The 14,568-nt window shown below is 43.0% G+C and overlaps 1 protein-coding gene across 1 annotated transcript; it reads right to left on the reverse strand.

Annotated features, from left to right (window-relative positions):
* Window positions 1-456: 456 nt before the first annotated feature.
* On the reverse strand, window positions 457-13,363 carry LOC134513985 (uncharacterized). Its single transcript, XM_063331234.1, has 22 exons — window positions 13,341-13,363; window positions 13,033-13,085; window positions 11,419-11,511; window positions 9,962-10,089; window positions 9,128-9,271; window positions 8,389-8,472; window positions 7,669-7,836; window positions 7,504-7,600; window positions 7,184-7,407; window positions 6,203-6,356; window positions 5,920-6,128; window positions 5,709-5,826; window positions 5,336-5,541; window positions 4,750-4,867; window positions 3,886-4,055; window positions 3,025-3,098; window positions 2,820-2,947; window positions 1,816-2,005; window positions 1,268-1,409; window positions 902-998; window positions 681-759; window positions 457-588 (listed from the first exon to the last, which is right to left on the reverse strand). The coding sequence occupies exons 1-21, from the start codon at window positions 13,361-13,363 to the stop codon at window positions 686-688; spliced, it is 2,694 nt and encodes an 897-aa protein (XP_063187304.1). The 3' UTR covers window positions 457-588; window positions 681-685.
* Window positions 13,364-14,568: the final 1,205 nt, after the last annotated feature.

Below are 14,568 nucleotides of genomic sequence, written 5' to 3' on the forward strand. Positions count from 1 at the left end.
AGTGATTTCCCCCCAACTAGACAAGGCAACTTGACATTGCAGAGCCACAACACTCCTGCAAGATCCACAGCTTACAGCTTTTCTGTCAATAGCCGCTACAGGATCAAGTATGTTCATCCTCATTTTGCTTCAAAAAACACTTTCTTTTACTGACATTAAGCTCCCTACAATGCTTTGTTCATACTGAAGCTTTAAAAAAAAGTCCAGTGATTTACAATTGATTTCACACCTGTTGCCACCTTCCTCCCCCTACCCCAAACCAGATGCTTCCAGCTGCAAAGTGACCGGACACAAGTTTTGGACACGTTAGCTGAGCAGACTAGGTCAGATGCCAGTCACACAAAAGACTACGGGTTCAACACTGCAGAGGAACAGAAGAGAACAACACTAACTTAGAGGCAGAGATACATTCATACCGGTTAGCTGACACTTTTCTCAGTAGACACCATCAGTATATTTTTCTAGTAGATACTTTTGAGATGTCCTTACTTAAGTCTGGGCAGGCTGTGCTTGCTTAGGCTACCTAACTGCAGCTTCGTAAAACTAAATAGTTCTTGCTCAGTCTCTCTCAGAAGTCAGTGTATTCACCTACAGGGAGAAGAAACACACGCAGAAGTCTGTTATGGTACAGCAGCAGTATGCTTGGTATTACAGCAGTGTAAATTAAGATTGACACCAACCTCTGCTAGTCATTTTCCTTCCTAACAAGGACTGCTCCAGATGATGCTTGCCCATGTGGATGTGGTTCTGCACTGCGGTCTAGTGAGACATTTTAGCTTTTAGTTTTCTGTACAGCAAACACTAGGACTAGGAGTCTGTCATCTGTCACAGCTCCTGAGAGCAGGTACCATGTTGCTGAGCAAAGATTCAGGAGTGACTAGAGAAGTGACTGTTTTCTTACCAAGTCTATGTTTCCCAGGACTGCATCTCCTTGGACACGGAAAGCCTGAAGGCTGTTGCATAGTGCTGCAGATCACCACGCTGCAGTGGAAATACAGCTACGAGGCAAGAATATTTATATTATATGTAGGGGAGTCTTATTTGGCAAACATCTGATATGTGTAGTGACCCCAAAGTGGAAGAACTGAACATTGCTAAGTTGCTAGTCTTTATTTACTACTCACAGTATTATGCCTTCGGGACATGGCTGATAGTCTCAGGTAGCACTGGGCCAGCTGAGATCTTGAGCAGCATTCGCTGCCTGCACCACTCCATGGTTAATTTGGGACTGCTGACAACACATGACAAACCATGGGGGGCATCTCACCTGCTCTTGTAACAGAGTCATGCCTTGTACAAAGGTGAACATCCTCACTTCAAATCTCTTTAGGTGCTGAGGAAATTTTACTCTGGAGCTATAGTTAACTTCGTGGAAGACTGTTCTGTAGGAGTCTTCACTGTTTGCACACCTTTTTGGGAACATGAAAAAGAATAAGTTTAAATTAAACCCTCATCACTTCAACTGGATCTTTAAACATGTCAAAGAGATGGATTACAGAGGAAGTTCCCTCTCTGTTTTTGTCTGGCCAGAGGATAGAGCTTTTGTGTCTTTGGCCACAGTCAGGGCTCCTTTTTGTTCTTCTTTCCAGTGGGAAGCTGTTATCTAGGAGCACTTCTGGCCACCTCCGTGACCTGCTGCCACCAGAAGGCACAGCCACTGTACTGACACTGACACGTGCTCCACAGCCTAGCAGCAGTTGCACAGTGAGGACAAAACAATGCATCTGAGCTGATTTCTGTCCTCTTCCCTTCGCCTCCCAGTCAAGGTAAGGGGCCTGGTGCTGAACAGCTACCGAACAGGGAAGCCCTCCTTACCCATTTATAAGGATGGGCCACTGTGGAAGGCTGTCCTGGCTTTGGGAGTTTGTAGCCCAACAGTCATTCAGGTTTAGTTCCAGTCTCTCATCTTCAGGCTGGAGCAGTTTCACTTCAAAATACAGTGCCTCCCTCAGGTACTTTACCACAGGATATTCCAATTCCTGATAGGGGTCTGAGTAGGATTTCTCTAGAAGAGAGTATTGATGTTAGAGTTTCCTTTTGCAGAGTGAATATTCATGAACTCTCTGCTTCACTCTTCTTTCCAACACAATTGACTCTAGCATGGTAACGTTAAAGTCTGGGAGAGCATATGGATGTCAGCAAACGGTGATAGGGTGGCAGAAAAATAAGAACTGGTAACAAAAGTAAAGACCTGAACTGTGTTCCTTGGCTCTGAGGATCCAGAAGAGAGACATTCCTCCTTCTGCAAAACCCTCATTGGAGTAAGATGCTCATTCAGAACTGTCTCTAGAAAGACACTAAAGAAGTTATAAAAATGCCTCAGGGCCACTACAGCGAGGTCTGAGGGTTTGGTTCAAGCTTCAGTTAACACTTTCTGCCATTGTAGTTACCGTTTTACAGCAGTATTACATGTAGCCTCCTTCTCTGACACAGGTTATGATTATTTCAATCAGTGCTAACTCTGCTTAGCAACACTTAGGGAGTTGCCAGGGGAGAGAAGCTGATAGCACACCCACTACGCAAAACTTTTAGCATGCCCAGATCAAGCTGGAAAGCCACACCTGTGTCAGTGACAACACAAGCCTCTGTCTGATCCACTGCTGATACTTGATCATTTGTATTGCATTCTGGAATGGAAACCTCTATTAGAGGCCTTAAAGATGTTTCCACTTCATCCTTGAAGATACTCAAAAGTCATGTGGACGTGGTCCTGGGCAACTTGCTCTAGATGGCCCTGCTTGAGCAGGGGTTGGACAAGATGACCTTCAGAGGTCCCTTCCCACCTCAACCATTTCATGAAGTCTAAGCATAAATGTTACCTTTGAAAAGCTTCAGTGAAAGAGCAAGAGAGCCAAACCCTGGCTTAATACTGGGTGGTGGGTTCTTCTTTGATTCATATCGGACATCAACTGTCTGCTTGATTGCATATGAGCATGCAAATTTCAGTCTGAGGGAAGAGGTTTAACATTAGATTTTAGAAACCAAAATGCATTGGACAACCTTCTTCTAGGGAATGACACTTACTGGTACACTGGTGTATCATTGCCAGGTCTGAAATAGAGTACCTCGTTTTCATATGTCATAGTTGTGCTATTGAACTGAAAGATACACAACATTACAAACAGGACAGTTACATTAGAGTTTACTTTGGGTTTGACACATTAGCCACATCCCTTCACTTGCAGATTTGACCTGAGCATGGTGTGCTTAGGAATGATCAGAAGTTTCTGGCCAACAGCCCCATACCTACTGAACTAAAGCCAACTACAGTTGAAGCTATGACATAGTCAAGAAGAAACAGATTATAGACAGATTATTGGCTAAAAATACCTTGAACATGACCTAACACCCCATAAAAGAGCACTGGGCCTAAGAGATCAGGTGTTTCTGTTGACAGAATCAGTGTCTTGCATAAGACACAACACTCGCGGAAGTAATCTGCTCTTGTGGTGACCTGAATTTGAGCATAATTTGATCCTTTGTTATTTTGTCTGTTTTCTATTTATGCAGTGCATAGGTGGCAGGAACAGGACCAACCCTAGTCTTGAGCCAAGGAGTCATTAGCTACACCTAACCAGCCTTTGCAAGGCATATATGTATATATCACTAGTGTAAACTAACGTTCAAGTCCATTACTAAACAACTCAGAGGTGTCAAACTGAAGGCTAGTTTCAGAAAGCACCTCTGGCCTTGAAAACTGGTTTTACCAAATAAGAACTTCTGCCCAACTGAATTTATTATCCTCAGCAAAGGAATATAGATATACTACTTATCAAAGAGTCAGCTGTGACCTTCTTGCAGCTTCTGCTCAACTCTGAACCTCAGCCAGTTCTAGTAATAACCCTACCCCAATGCAGAATAAACTTCATGGGACTAAGTCCTTACCTTTCTATTTGTTCCACACGTGTTCACATTGAACTTGAAGGTTGCAGTCTTCTCTGTCACTAAACTGGGTTTGCACTCTCTGTCTCTCAAGACAAGCAGGCTGGTGTCCAGGTCTGCAATTCCTACCAATTTCACTGCAGTAATAACCACAGTGCCATTGGGCAGGCACTCTGAAAGAAAAAAATAAATATGTTTTTCCATACAAATCAGGACTCAGGCTCCTTTATTATGCAGCCTAGCACAACAAAGAGGTTCTGCGTGGATTTACCAGCAAGTGTTCTGGAAGCTCATGAAGATTAAGTTTTGAGCAAGACGCTCTTCAGTACTAACATTTGATTTTCTTCAAGCTTACTGACAGTAGAATGTGCACTACATGGGTGAAGACTGTCATTTCACTCACCTTTTTCGCCCCAAGAGGTCTCACGCCTCCCAAAGGTATTTTTCTAGGCAAGATATTCAATATATTCAATCCGGATGAGTAGCTTTGGAATGACTAATTTATAAGCTGACACCCGCCCCCTCCCCAAAAAAAAAAGCCCCAAAGAACTCAGATGAAAACCCAACCCCCTTGGAACAGAAACCCCAGAACGACCCCAAAACACCTTTAAAAGCTTCATGCTTTTGGAGGTGTGAGGGCAAGCAGTTTCCCACCTCCTTTGCCGTCTCCTGAGTTAGGCAGGATAGTCACTTCAATACGTAATTTGACTTGCCTTGTAGCATATTACTTTGTAGGAAATCTGACAGGCAGACAGGGTATCACACAAGCATAAACTCTAGAAACTTCAGACCGCACGGGTTTGTGCGACTTAGTTACATTACACGATTCAAAGAGCATTAGTAGCTAATCCCCCAACATGTTATTACGTATTAGCTCTGAAGGTGAAAATCTGCAGGAAATTGAGAAGTCCTTCCTATTAGCCAAGGTGATGCCATCCTTCAAGGTTAAGTGGAGTGAAGCCTTTATTCCAGAGGCATGAAAATCCTGGAAATGACAATCACAGGTTGAACAAGATAATAAAGACACAGTGTTCAACTAAAGCATGCAAAAAACCTAAGAGGTCAGGTTATCATGAGCCAAAGGTAATGATGCTTGATCAAAGTCAGATCCACAGGAGGGATTTTTTTTTTTTTTAATCTAGAAGCTGACGCAATGAGCTTTTTCAGTCATTTTGCAATAGAGTGCAATCCAAACTCTATTGCATGTACAATTACCATTAAAGATAGCTCAGCCTTAAAGTGCTTGCAGAATGTTTTTTTCCTTGACTACTTGGGTCAATATTAACCAAGGGAAATTAAAGCGCCCTTCCAGGAGCAGAAATAGTCCTCCATTAATCCTTTGAAGCCTTTCTCAAAGGTACCTTTTATTTTATGACCTTCAAGGACATGGTGTATCTTGTTCATCTCTCACAGCTAGAGCTTTCCTTTAATTGCTACATGCTGGCATCCTTACCTCATATCTCACATGGGAAGAAAGGAAAGGGACAGAGATAGCCAAGTGACTGCCATTGTCCCTCAGGCTGTAACTGTACTTCTGTGCAGCTTCTGGGGTCAGGTGCCAGTCTGAGATGAAAGGTAGCCAGTTTTGGTCCACATTTCCACGAGTGATAATGAGATGAAGGTTCCTCCCATCACAAAATCCTCTTGCGGTGGGCAGTACTGTAATACAGTCAAGAGTCAGCCAGCACACTAGCTGTCAGAGTTTAATAGGGCTATTGAGGACTGACAGTATCCCTGGCTGAAGTAGTCCCGGTTAACAGCTGACTTCACAGCCAGGATAGTCACAGCCAGGTCAGTGCAGTTTTACTCAAGTTCCACTAGTTTACCTGCATCTTTGACAGTGGAGACTGTTGTGACTGGGACAGTGAAGGTCTCACTTATTGGATGGATTATGAACACCAGTGTGACATTCAGGGTGTATGCTCTCATGTCCGTGCTCACGTACTAGGAAAAAATCATATTTAGAAATAAAAAAAAAATCACCAAGTGACATCATAATTTCTATACCATGGTATGCTGCAGTGTCTTAGCACACACCTCTTTCTTAATGCTTGGTGCATCAAACGGGACTTGTATTACATAGGCTTTGCTTCCATTAGCATGTCTGATCTCATGTATTAGACACCCATGCTGAACAGCCTCAGGTACAGTGACAGTTACGCCCTCAATGATTAAGTTCACAAGCTCCACATCTGGGAGGAACGTTCCCACTGTCACATTCATAAGCCTCGCACTCAGGTTTGAGTCTGAAAGGAACACAGTAACATTAAACTCTTATCAGTACCAAAACCTTCCGTATATTCCATGTGGGGCTACTTACTGTTGGTTATGGCAAGTTCTACTTGTTCAAACGGAGTTTCTATCTCCTTGATGATAGTATATTTGGTTAGTCCCCATTTGTTATCTTCCCACTGGTGTTCCAAGAATAGGTTGACAGTGTATTTTGCCCCATGCTGGCCACTGCTCACAGAAGTCTAGAATTTCAAATCAACAGCCTTCAGTATAACATGATTTTACATTAAAGTTGTAGCATCTCAAGGTTCAGCCACAGTTCCAAACAAATGTCCTTCTCAGCTCTGTGGCCCTGCTTTTATATTGAGAAAGAAATCTGCAAAACCACACCACTTATGAGGAATAAGGAATTCCTAAGTGGCACTTGCCGTATCACTATTATGGGCTCTATTTTTGCCTAAGAGTTTAGAATATCTCAGAAGACTTCCTTTTGAAAATCCTTCCTTCCCCATTCCCAAGTTTCAAAGCAGCAGGGGAATACTTCACCAGTGAAAGGGCTCATCCTGCAACTTCCGTTGAGGTTCAGTTTTTACAGCATTTGCCCAGGAATCAGTCCACTCCATGGAACTAGATTTAGACATATAGTTTCAGCCCATCCCAATATCCTACAGTCTGATGGACAAATGGGTTGTTCCCATTCTCTTAAATGGTCTGTGTAAAATACAACAGAACCCACACATGCTTTACAGTCCAGTTAGGACTGTCTCCAAGGGGTATGATGTCAGGACTAAAAGGCAAAAGCTCTGTGTTAACCTGAGGAGGCGGCAAATCAATAGTTCTGTATAGGATTCTGTCCACCTGTGCTTTAAGAAAACAAATTCTTCACAAAGTAGCGGCTATAAGAGCTATCTTTGGTCAAGGCTCTGGGGATTTTTAATATATCCTTTCTTCCCCTTCATCCCCATCCTTCATTTGGAAGGAACACAATGAAGAATTATTCTTCTCAAGGAAAAAAAAGAGGAAAGAACAGAAAGTATTTTGCCCAACAGACATAACACAAGTCACTAACCTTGTAATAGCCACCTTCTGCACCTATTGGCATCTTCACTGTAATTGCATTTAAGTCATTCAATAACTCATATCTCCTGGAAGCCATTTCTTTGGCAGACAGTTTGTGTAGGTCCACACCAGCTTCAACAAGCACATCCTTAAAGCTAGTTGCTCCAGCAGAGAGCAGCTGAATGTATTTCGGAACAGTCCAGATGATTGTTCTGTTAGCATAGTCCACACCATCTGGGGGACAAGATATGAAAGCTGTCAGCTCATTTCTCTAGTTTTAAGTCGGTCCCTGTACATTTAAGCATTGGAGTAGTGTACCACATTTCTCACCTACAGGACACGCCACAGCAGTATCCACCATCAGGATCATCCATCGCTGTTTGTAGAACGTACTTGATCTTACTGCAGAAAAGGTAATTCCTTGATCCTGTAGGAAGAGATCTGGTTGGACCTACCCTTCGTGGCAGCTTGCTGGGCCAGAAAGAGCATACCAACCTCGACCAGCTGAATTTGCTCAGCCGTGTATGGTATCCGCAGCAGAACCCTGGTGTCTGTTGTGTTGAGTCCGTAGCCTGCGCTCCAAGCATCGCTCACAAGAAGAGCCTTTTTTTCTTCTGGTTGATGAAACACTATTTGCCATATCGAGGCTTCTCTTACTTTTGCCTACCCAGAGAAATTCGTTAAGGTTTCAAACATTCTATTCAAAGTAATTTCTTATTTGCTACCTGGAATGATTTATTATACTGAACTGCCCAGCAGTTTTGTTGCCTTATTCTAAATACTGCTAATGTGACACTGCTCCAGCCTTCCCCTGCTCAGCCTCTCACATACAGAAAGCTTCCCATATTAAGAGCATTGGAGATTAACTGCACTGCTACATCACAAATACAGGGCCCAAGAAGAAAAAAAAGCCTATCCACAGTTCACTCCTGGGCCATGAGGTCTTAGAGACCTCTTGGTCTTTTTGTTGCAGTCTCTTGTCTGGGGAAGATTTGATTTCTAGGGCTTTTGAGAAATCAGTTTCCAGTTCTTCCTTGGAGATGTGGCCTACAGCTATTTCTAGTGTATATAATCTTTATGCTAAAACCACTTGATGCAGAAGTTCTTCCCTTCTTAAGTGCTTTTTGAAATGACATTTCATACTGTGCAGACATAGAAGATGTTGGGCCAGAAGTAGCGCTAGCTTTTAACTAGGAAGAAAACCTGTAGTTTTACCTCTGGAAAGGCAAGAGTCCAGTCCTCAGGCTCATCTTGAATGAAGTCCTTTACAGTCTGTGGAACCTCCTTCCTGACAGAAACCTGAAGGGAAAAAGGCTCTGCAAGGGGTTTGCAGGAGGCACTTGTTTGCTTGTCTCCAACACCCTGTAAGTCTTTTTCAATACTTTCAGAACAGCATAGGATTGAGAGAGGAGACTAGTATATTGTAAAGGGAGGTTCCCACCCGCTTCAAGTTAAAAAAGAAAAAGGCATAAAATGTCATCATGCATGGTGCATTATTGATAATCCACTTGATTTCAGGTTCATTTTATTTTGAGCGTATCTTCCCATTTCTACTTCCAGTTAAAGCCCATATCCTCTTCAAAGTGGAATCCTTTTCTGCCCTCCCCACCTTCTCCCCAGCAAATTCTGAAAGTATGCATTTCCGTTATCATCTCAAATAAGATTTGTTCAGGCAACATTCAGGAACTTTAATCCATTAGCTCAACCTTTTGAATACTATTTCACAACTTTTTGTTGGCTGTTAATGCTGGTTAATAGGCTACATAAGCATAATAAGCGTATCACTACACCCAAGATGCATGCTGTGCATTCACTAGTGAGCTGTTCATGGTGGGGCATTTGAAGTCTGTTTCCAATACACATTCCTAGCAACTAAAAAACTCCCAAAAAGAGTATCTTTGAGTATTTACCTTCTCACCTTAAGTACCTTCCCAGTTGTACTTCCAGTACTTACCTCCATGTAGTTACTTTCACATACTACCTCTCTTGGACTCCATGGGCCATAAGGGCAAGTTGCACTTTTCAGATGAGTTGCAGCATTTTTCATATCAGGAGTACGCGATGCTTTGATTTGTAAGGTTACTGTGAACACATCTCTCTGCACGGACACAGGGAATGCGTGCTTGTTACACCAGTTTTTCCTAGTTAGACGCCACCTACCCTTGTGAATTAAAAGTAACTTACAAAATCCACTTACCAGCCTCTGCGCAGAGGAACAAATCCACTCGGAAGCACTATTGTTTTCTACTTGGTTAACTACACAGGCTATGTGCCTATAGTACATAGCAACACAAATACTCGGGGTGGGGGGGGAGGGGGGCAGCTTCAACATTTCACATAGCCCTAGAGCTGGACAAAAAAAGGAGCTCCCTAGAATACAGCTGATCTCGCGTTTTCTGACATAGCAGCAGTGAGCAAGCAATGCAAGGAACCAAAGCTTTTGAGCCTTTACCCTTATGTGTCTCAGACACTAAATACTAGAGCAGGGGCCAACCCAGCTGCCAGACAGGATTCCCTGTCCTTATCCAGGAGAAACCAGTTACTCTTCAAGGGCATATGTGCAATATGCTTCTTCCTGTGTCTATCTGTGCTTTGCTGTAGGACAATGAAAGCAAGACAAGGTATGTTCTCAGATGCCTGGATACAATTGAGAATAAATTGGGTTTTTTTGCTAATAGATGTACAAGGCATTATGACACCTCGGTTAATACCTGTCAATAATTTGGTAGTCTCTTGCATAAGGTCACATATAACAGTGCTGTAGTCAAAACGCCTATAACAGACTTACCTCTAAGTGAGAGTGGCAGCTTAGCGCAGAAGCACGAAACTCAATGTTACTCCAATTGCTGTAAGTGACTGTGTAGCCGCACTGTGATGCCATGGCCTCATCTAGCTCCCAGGCTACGCCGGATTGATCTATGGGCAATTAGCAGAGAGCCGTATTAATGAGTATAACTCCTACTCTGCAAACTCCCTGAGCAACCTGCCCTCGCCCCCAGGGTTCAGCCGACCCTGCTCCAGTACAGCCCAGCTGCGTGCCCTGGGCTGAGACATAAGAGAACTGCAAAGTGGTGAAAAAGAGCTGTAACAAAATCTATAAAAAGGAAGAAAGGTAAAATTACAGACAGGCTAGGACAGGGAACACTAACAGCTCAAGGACCAAAGATGAAAAAAAATCTCCAACATGTAAAGATATTAAATCCTGAACGGCAAAACCCCCACTAAGCAGAGAACAGTCGGTTAGGTCGTCAGTGTCAAAGTTTAAGACTGACAGATGACAGCATAGCAGCATCAAGAGTCAGATCTGTGCCTGGTCCATGTTTCTCTCTGGTGCCCACCTGGCCAGAGCGTCTTCAAGGGTCTAACGAGGATAATGAGCACACTAAAGCTTAGCTTGGATTTTTCAAAATTGTCTTTGTGGTCTTTTCTTTTCCCCCCTTTTAAAAATCTCTCTTCCAAAAATAATTGCTTTATGCTTTCAAGCTGTGCATACCCCAATTGCAGAGTGTCTTTATGTATGGATGAAAGTGCCTAAAAAATGAACATACATTACGTGGATTTTTAGACAAGTTTAACATTCTAGACAGATGGAGGTTATGGACTATATCTAGTTAGACAGCTAACTAGCATGGAGAACTAGTTCAAGGATGAGTTTACTGTTTATGCATATAATCTTACACCTGTTGATGTTTATAGCCCAAAAGCTATCTCACTCTGCCCTTTAGGGCACTCAGTAGTGCTTTTCACTCAAATGCACCACTTGTTTATTACTAAGCCCATAGCCAGAGGGCCCAGCTAGTTTTTCTTAACTTCATTAAAAATTTATATGCCTCCACCAGGTCCCTTAGCTGTAAGCAAAGACAGTGGAGAGCCACTAGTGTTAAATCAGTAATGTAGGGCCAGCTTCAGCTGGTGAATTTTCAGAATAGTCCATGCTGTTACTGGAGAACATTTTTACCAGGAGGGAAATCCACCAGCATTAACATACCTAGAAACTACCACGTGCATTTTAATTTCAGTCCAAAGTCCACCATGATTAGACTTGTTACTGCAAAGTTATCACTCTACAAGTCTATAGGATAGGTTAGATAGAAATAAAGGTAGCATCTGGCTGTTACAATGAGGTGCAACCTACTAAGCATTGTGATCTTAGTATAATCCAGGCAATTCTAGCATAGAAGGACCTCAGAGAATTGTGTTTCACCACATGTAATTTCCTCTCCAAGTTCTTCTGTATCAACTTACCAACAACAGAAAAAGATAAGTATTTGTCCTCAAAGTATTCTGCACTCAGTGTTACACGCAAAAGGTTCCCCAAGCACTCTGAAGTCACAGGTCCTGTGTTGAGCATATTGAAAGGCTAGTAAGTAGGGAATTAAAGGTAACATACAAACAGAAATTTGTTACTTCCCAGACTACTTTATAAAGTCAATATTACAACAGTCATATTCTAGCATATCTGGCCAGGAAGTGTTAAAGGTTTTTTTTTAAAAAAAAAAACCAACAGCAATGCTTAAAGTAGAAAGGCCAGCTCTGAAATTAGTATTCCAATAGTAACTCTCTGGTCAGCTGGCAATGCTACCTGCAGCAGCCAGTCATGGAAGTAGGATTTTTAAATGGACAACAAAGTACTGAATTGGCTGCCCTAATCCAAATACTTTAAATGGAATAAAACAGAAGATGACAGTTAAGAAAGTCATCATTGTCATCCCCACCCTGCCCACCCCTGCAAAAGAGAGAAATCCTTGAAATCCCAGAACCCCAAGCAACCAAAAAGACCTCAAATAAAGCACCAAGATCACACACACCTACTTACAAGAGGAGCCACAAGCCAACTCAGAGTGGGGAGCAGCCACATCAGCTACCCATCAGCCTACCCTGCTCACCTGCCCCAGTACCAGGAGCCAGTTGGCTCACTCTGGGGCAGGACCACAGAGGAACAAAGAGGATAGCTTGAGAAGCTCAAGTCCCAAGCTACCACCGCAGCATATGCCAAGCTATGGCTGCCAAACCTCTTAAGGCAGGACGCAGGCAAAAACTACTCTAAATGTAGGACTGGAGACCAGAGAAGGCTTTTTAGTTGACATATATTTATAATAAACTGGGATTTTTTTGTTTCAAACAGAAGTTTCTATGGCATAGTGAGCTAATGCTGACTAGACCTTCTATAGTAACAGTGCATTTTAACGGGCTGAGAGGATCCTTTTTCCTACAGAGTTCAGCACTACACCCTTAAGTTAGCCAGAGACATCAGAGCTGGTCGTACTATGGAACATCAAACAGATGCTGGCAAACATGAACTGATTCTGCCCATATTCCAAGCTACCAACTGGATTCAGTGCAGAAGCTATATAATTACTCCAGGCTGGATAAAACCTCCTTCAATATCTTTTTACTTTGGTAAATGCAAACACGTTCATACAGCACCAGTAGGGCAGACAGTCCTAGAACCATCTCTCTGTATCTGCCGTTCCAGGACCAGCCCTATTTTGTAAGGAAGAAGTTAAAGCAGACAACAGTTTTTGGTTAAGAAAACCGTTTCTCCTCAGGCAAAGCACTGATATGTTTACAGTGTTTAAAAGACCTTACATATTGTACGGTCAATAACAATAACTAGGCTCAAGAAAACAAGAACAACAATAAAGTCCCTATTGGTAGAAACATTCATTTAATATGATGGTACATAAACCTGTGGCTGTGAGTAGTTACAAATAAACACCTCTATGTTTGGAGTTTCTCAGAAAAACATGCAAGCATAGATGCCACGAGAGCTTCAGACTCTTCTGAAGGACACACACAGATATCACCTATGAAAAAACCTGGAAATTGCTACGTGAAAGTAGTTTACAGCAGCATTACCTGATCTCCTTTGGGTCCGTATTGCAGAGATTAATATCCCTATTAATACCAACCTGTAAGAAAAGGCAGAGATTAGCAGCAGCTTCAGCTGTGACAACAGCTTGCTAACAAACTTCTGTGCTGAGGAAGTCCCAGTCTGGATATTAATCTATTCTTAAGTTTAGAGCTACAGTTCTAGATCTGGAAATTACAAAATGGGATTTCCTTAGTCACCACCAGAAGCTAGGGAAGCTAAATCAGAAAAGTTAATATATTTAATGCCTTAGGGTAAAACCATTTATGGTTAGCAGCCACCACAAAGCTCTCACCTCCGCACCAGCCTCAGCTCCATTTTGCAGTTGCTCAGCCTCTACCTGTGGTGCTTTTTCCCCCTTATGGTCACACGCAAACAAAAATCTCCTTCATTAGCTTTGCATAGAAATCAAAGCCTTTCTGGGTTCTCAGAGCCTTGGGTTAAATAGAAAGGCTGCCACCTTTATACTGGTGAAACTAATTTCCAGTTGTTTACCCTCCTAATTATTAACCTGTAATTCATGTCACCTGTTCATTTGCTTTACTGATTAAATCTGCTCCTACCTAGGTCTCCCTGTTTGGATGGTTGCCAGCTCCTACCAGGTTGTCAGGGGGCAGTAGGGTAACTGGTGCTGTTCTGGTAAAACATGTGGCAACTCATTGTTCCGGGGTTACTTCTCTTCACCCGGTCTCCTCTGTGGAGCATTTTGCATGGCCTTCCCCAGACAGCTGAACTCTGCCAGAGGCAAATGTGTAAACTGCAGCTTTAAGGCAATTAGTATAACAAAAAAAAGGAAGGAACTGTTGATCTTTAAGGTAACTCAAAACCAACAGTATAAGGGAACCTAGCTGGAGACTGATGGGTGTCACAAACGAAACGAAGAACTGACTGGGTGACCTGTGGGACACCTAGACCAGAAATCATCCCCCAGTTTGGGGAAAATTTACCCCAAAACTGTGGAGGAGTGGATCTGACCACTAACAGGTTGGAGAAAAGGATCCTGCCTTTGCTGCATGCTGAAGGCAGAGAAGTTATACCTGTGGCCTTGGGTCTCGGTCAGTGATGGGGTGTGATGTCCCTGGGGCTGTTGAGCTGCTGGTCGTCAGAAGGTGGCCAGGCCTCTTACTGTGCAAAGGCGTTGGTGTGGTGTCCATTCACATTTTCTGTAAGTGATGAGCCCTGTTTGTGTACAACTATAGAATATCAATAGCATAAACAATAATAGCTGCGCTATTGTTTTATGCAATAAAGGGTGCTAGAAGTCAGTATTCCCTGTCTTGGTCATCATCCCGTTCAGCTGTCAGTCACTCTGTGCAAATACATCCTCAACTCTCAGAGCCGTAGTTCCCCCGTGACCATGATAACTGCCATGAAATAATGATGACTTTCCTGGGCGACCTGTTCCAGAGTGGTGAGGCACTGGAGCAGGTTGCCCAGAGAAGCTGTGGATGCCCCATCCCTGGAGGTGTTCAAGGCCAGGCTGGATGGGGCTTTGAGCAGCCTGGTCTAGTGGGAGGTGTCCC

Source organism: Chroicocephalus ridibundus, chromosome 3 (assembly GCF_963924245.1).
Source record: "Chroicocephalus ridibundus chromosome 3, bChrRid1.1, whole genome shotgun sequence".
NCBI classification, from domain to species: domain Eukaryota; kingdom Metazoa; phylum Chordata; class Aves; order Charadriiformes; family Laridae; genus Chroicocephalus; species Chroicocephalus ridibundus.

Bases quoted from the DNA above. Each gene is read 5' to 3' on its own strand.
- LOC134513985 (XM_063331234.1), bottom strand. From the start codon at position 13,363: ATGGAGCTGAGGCTGGTGCGGAG. The intron at 10,090-11,418 runs GTAAGTTGATAC...AATTGCCCATAG, and splicing joins CTTATCTTTTTCTGTTGTTG to ATCAATCCGGCGTAGCCTGG. The intron at 7,601-7,668 runs GTTGGTATGCTC...CTCTTCCTACAG, and splicing joins AGCAAATTCAGCTGGTCGAG to GATCAAGGAATTACCTTTTC.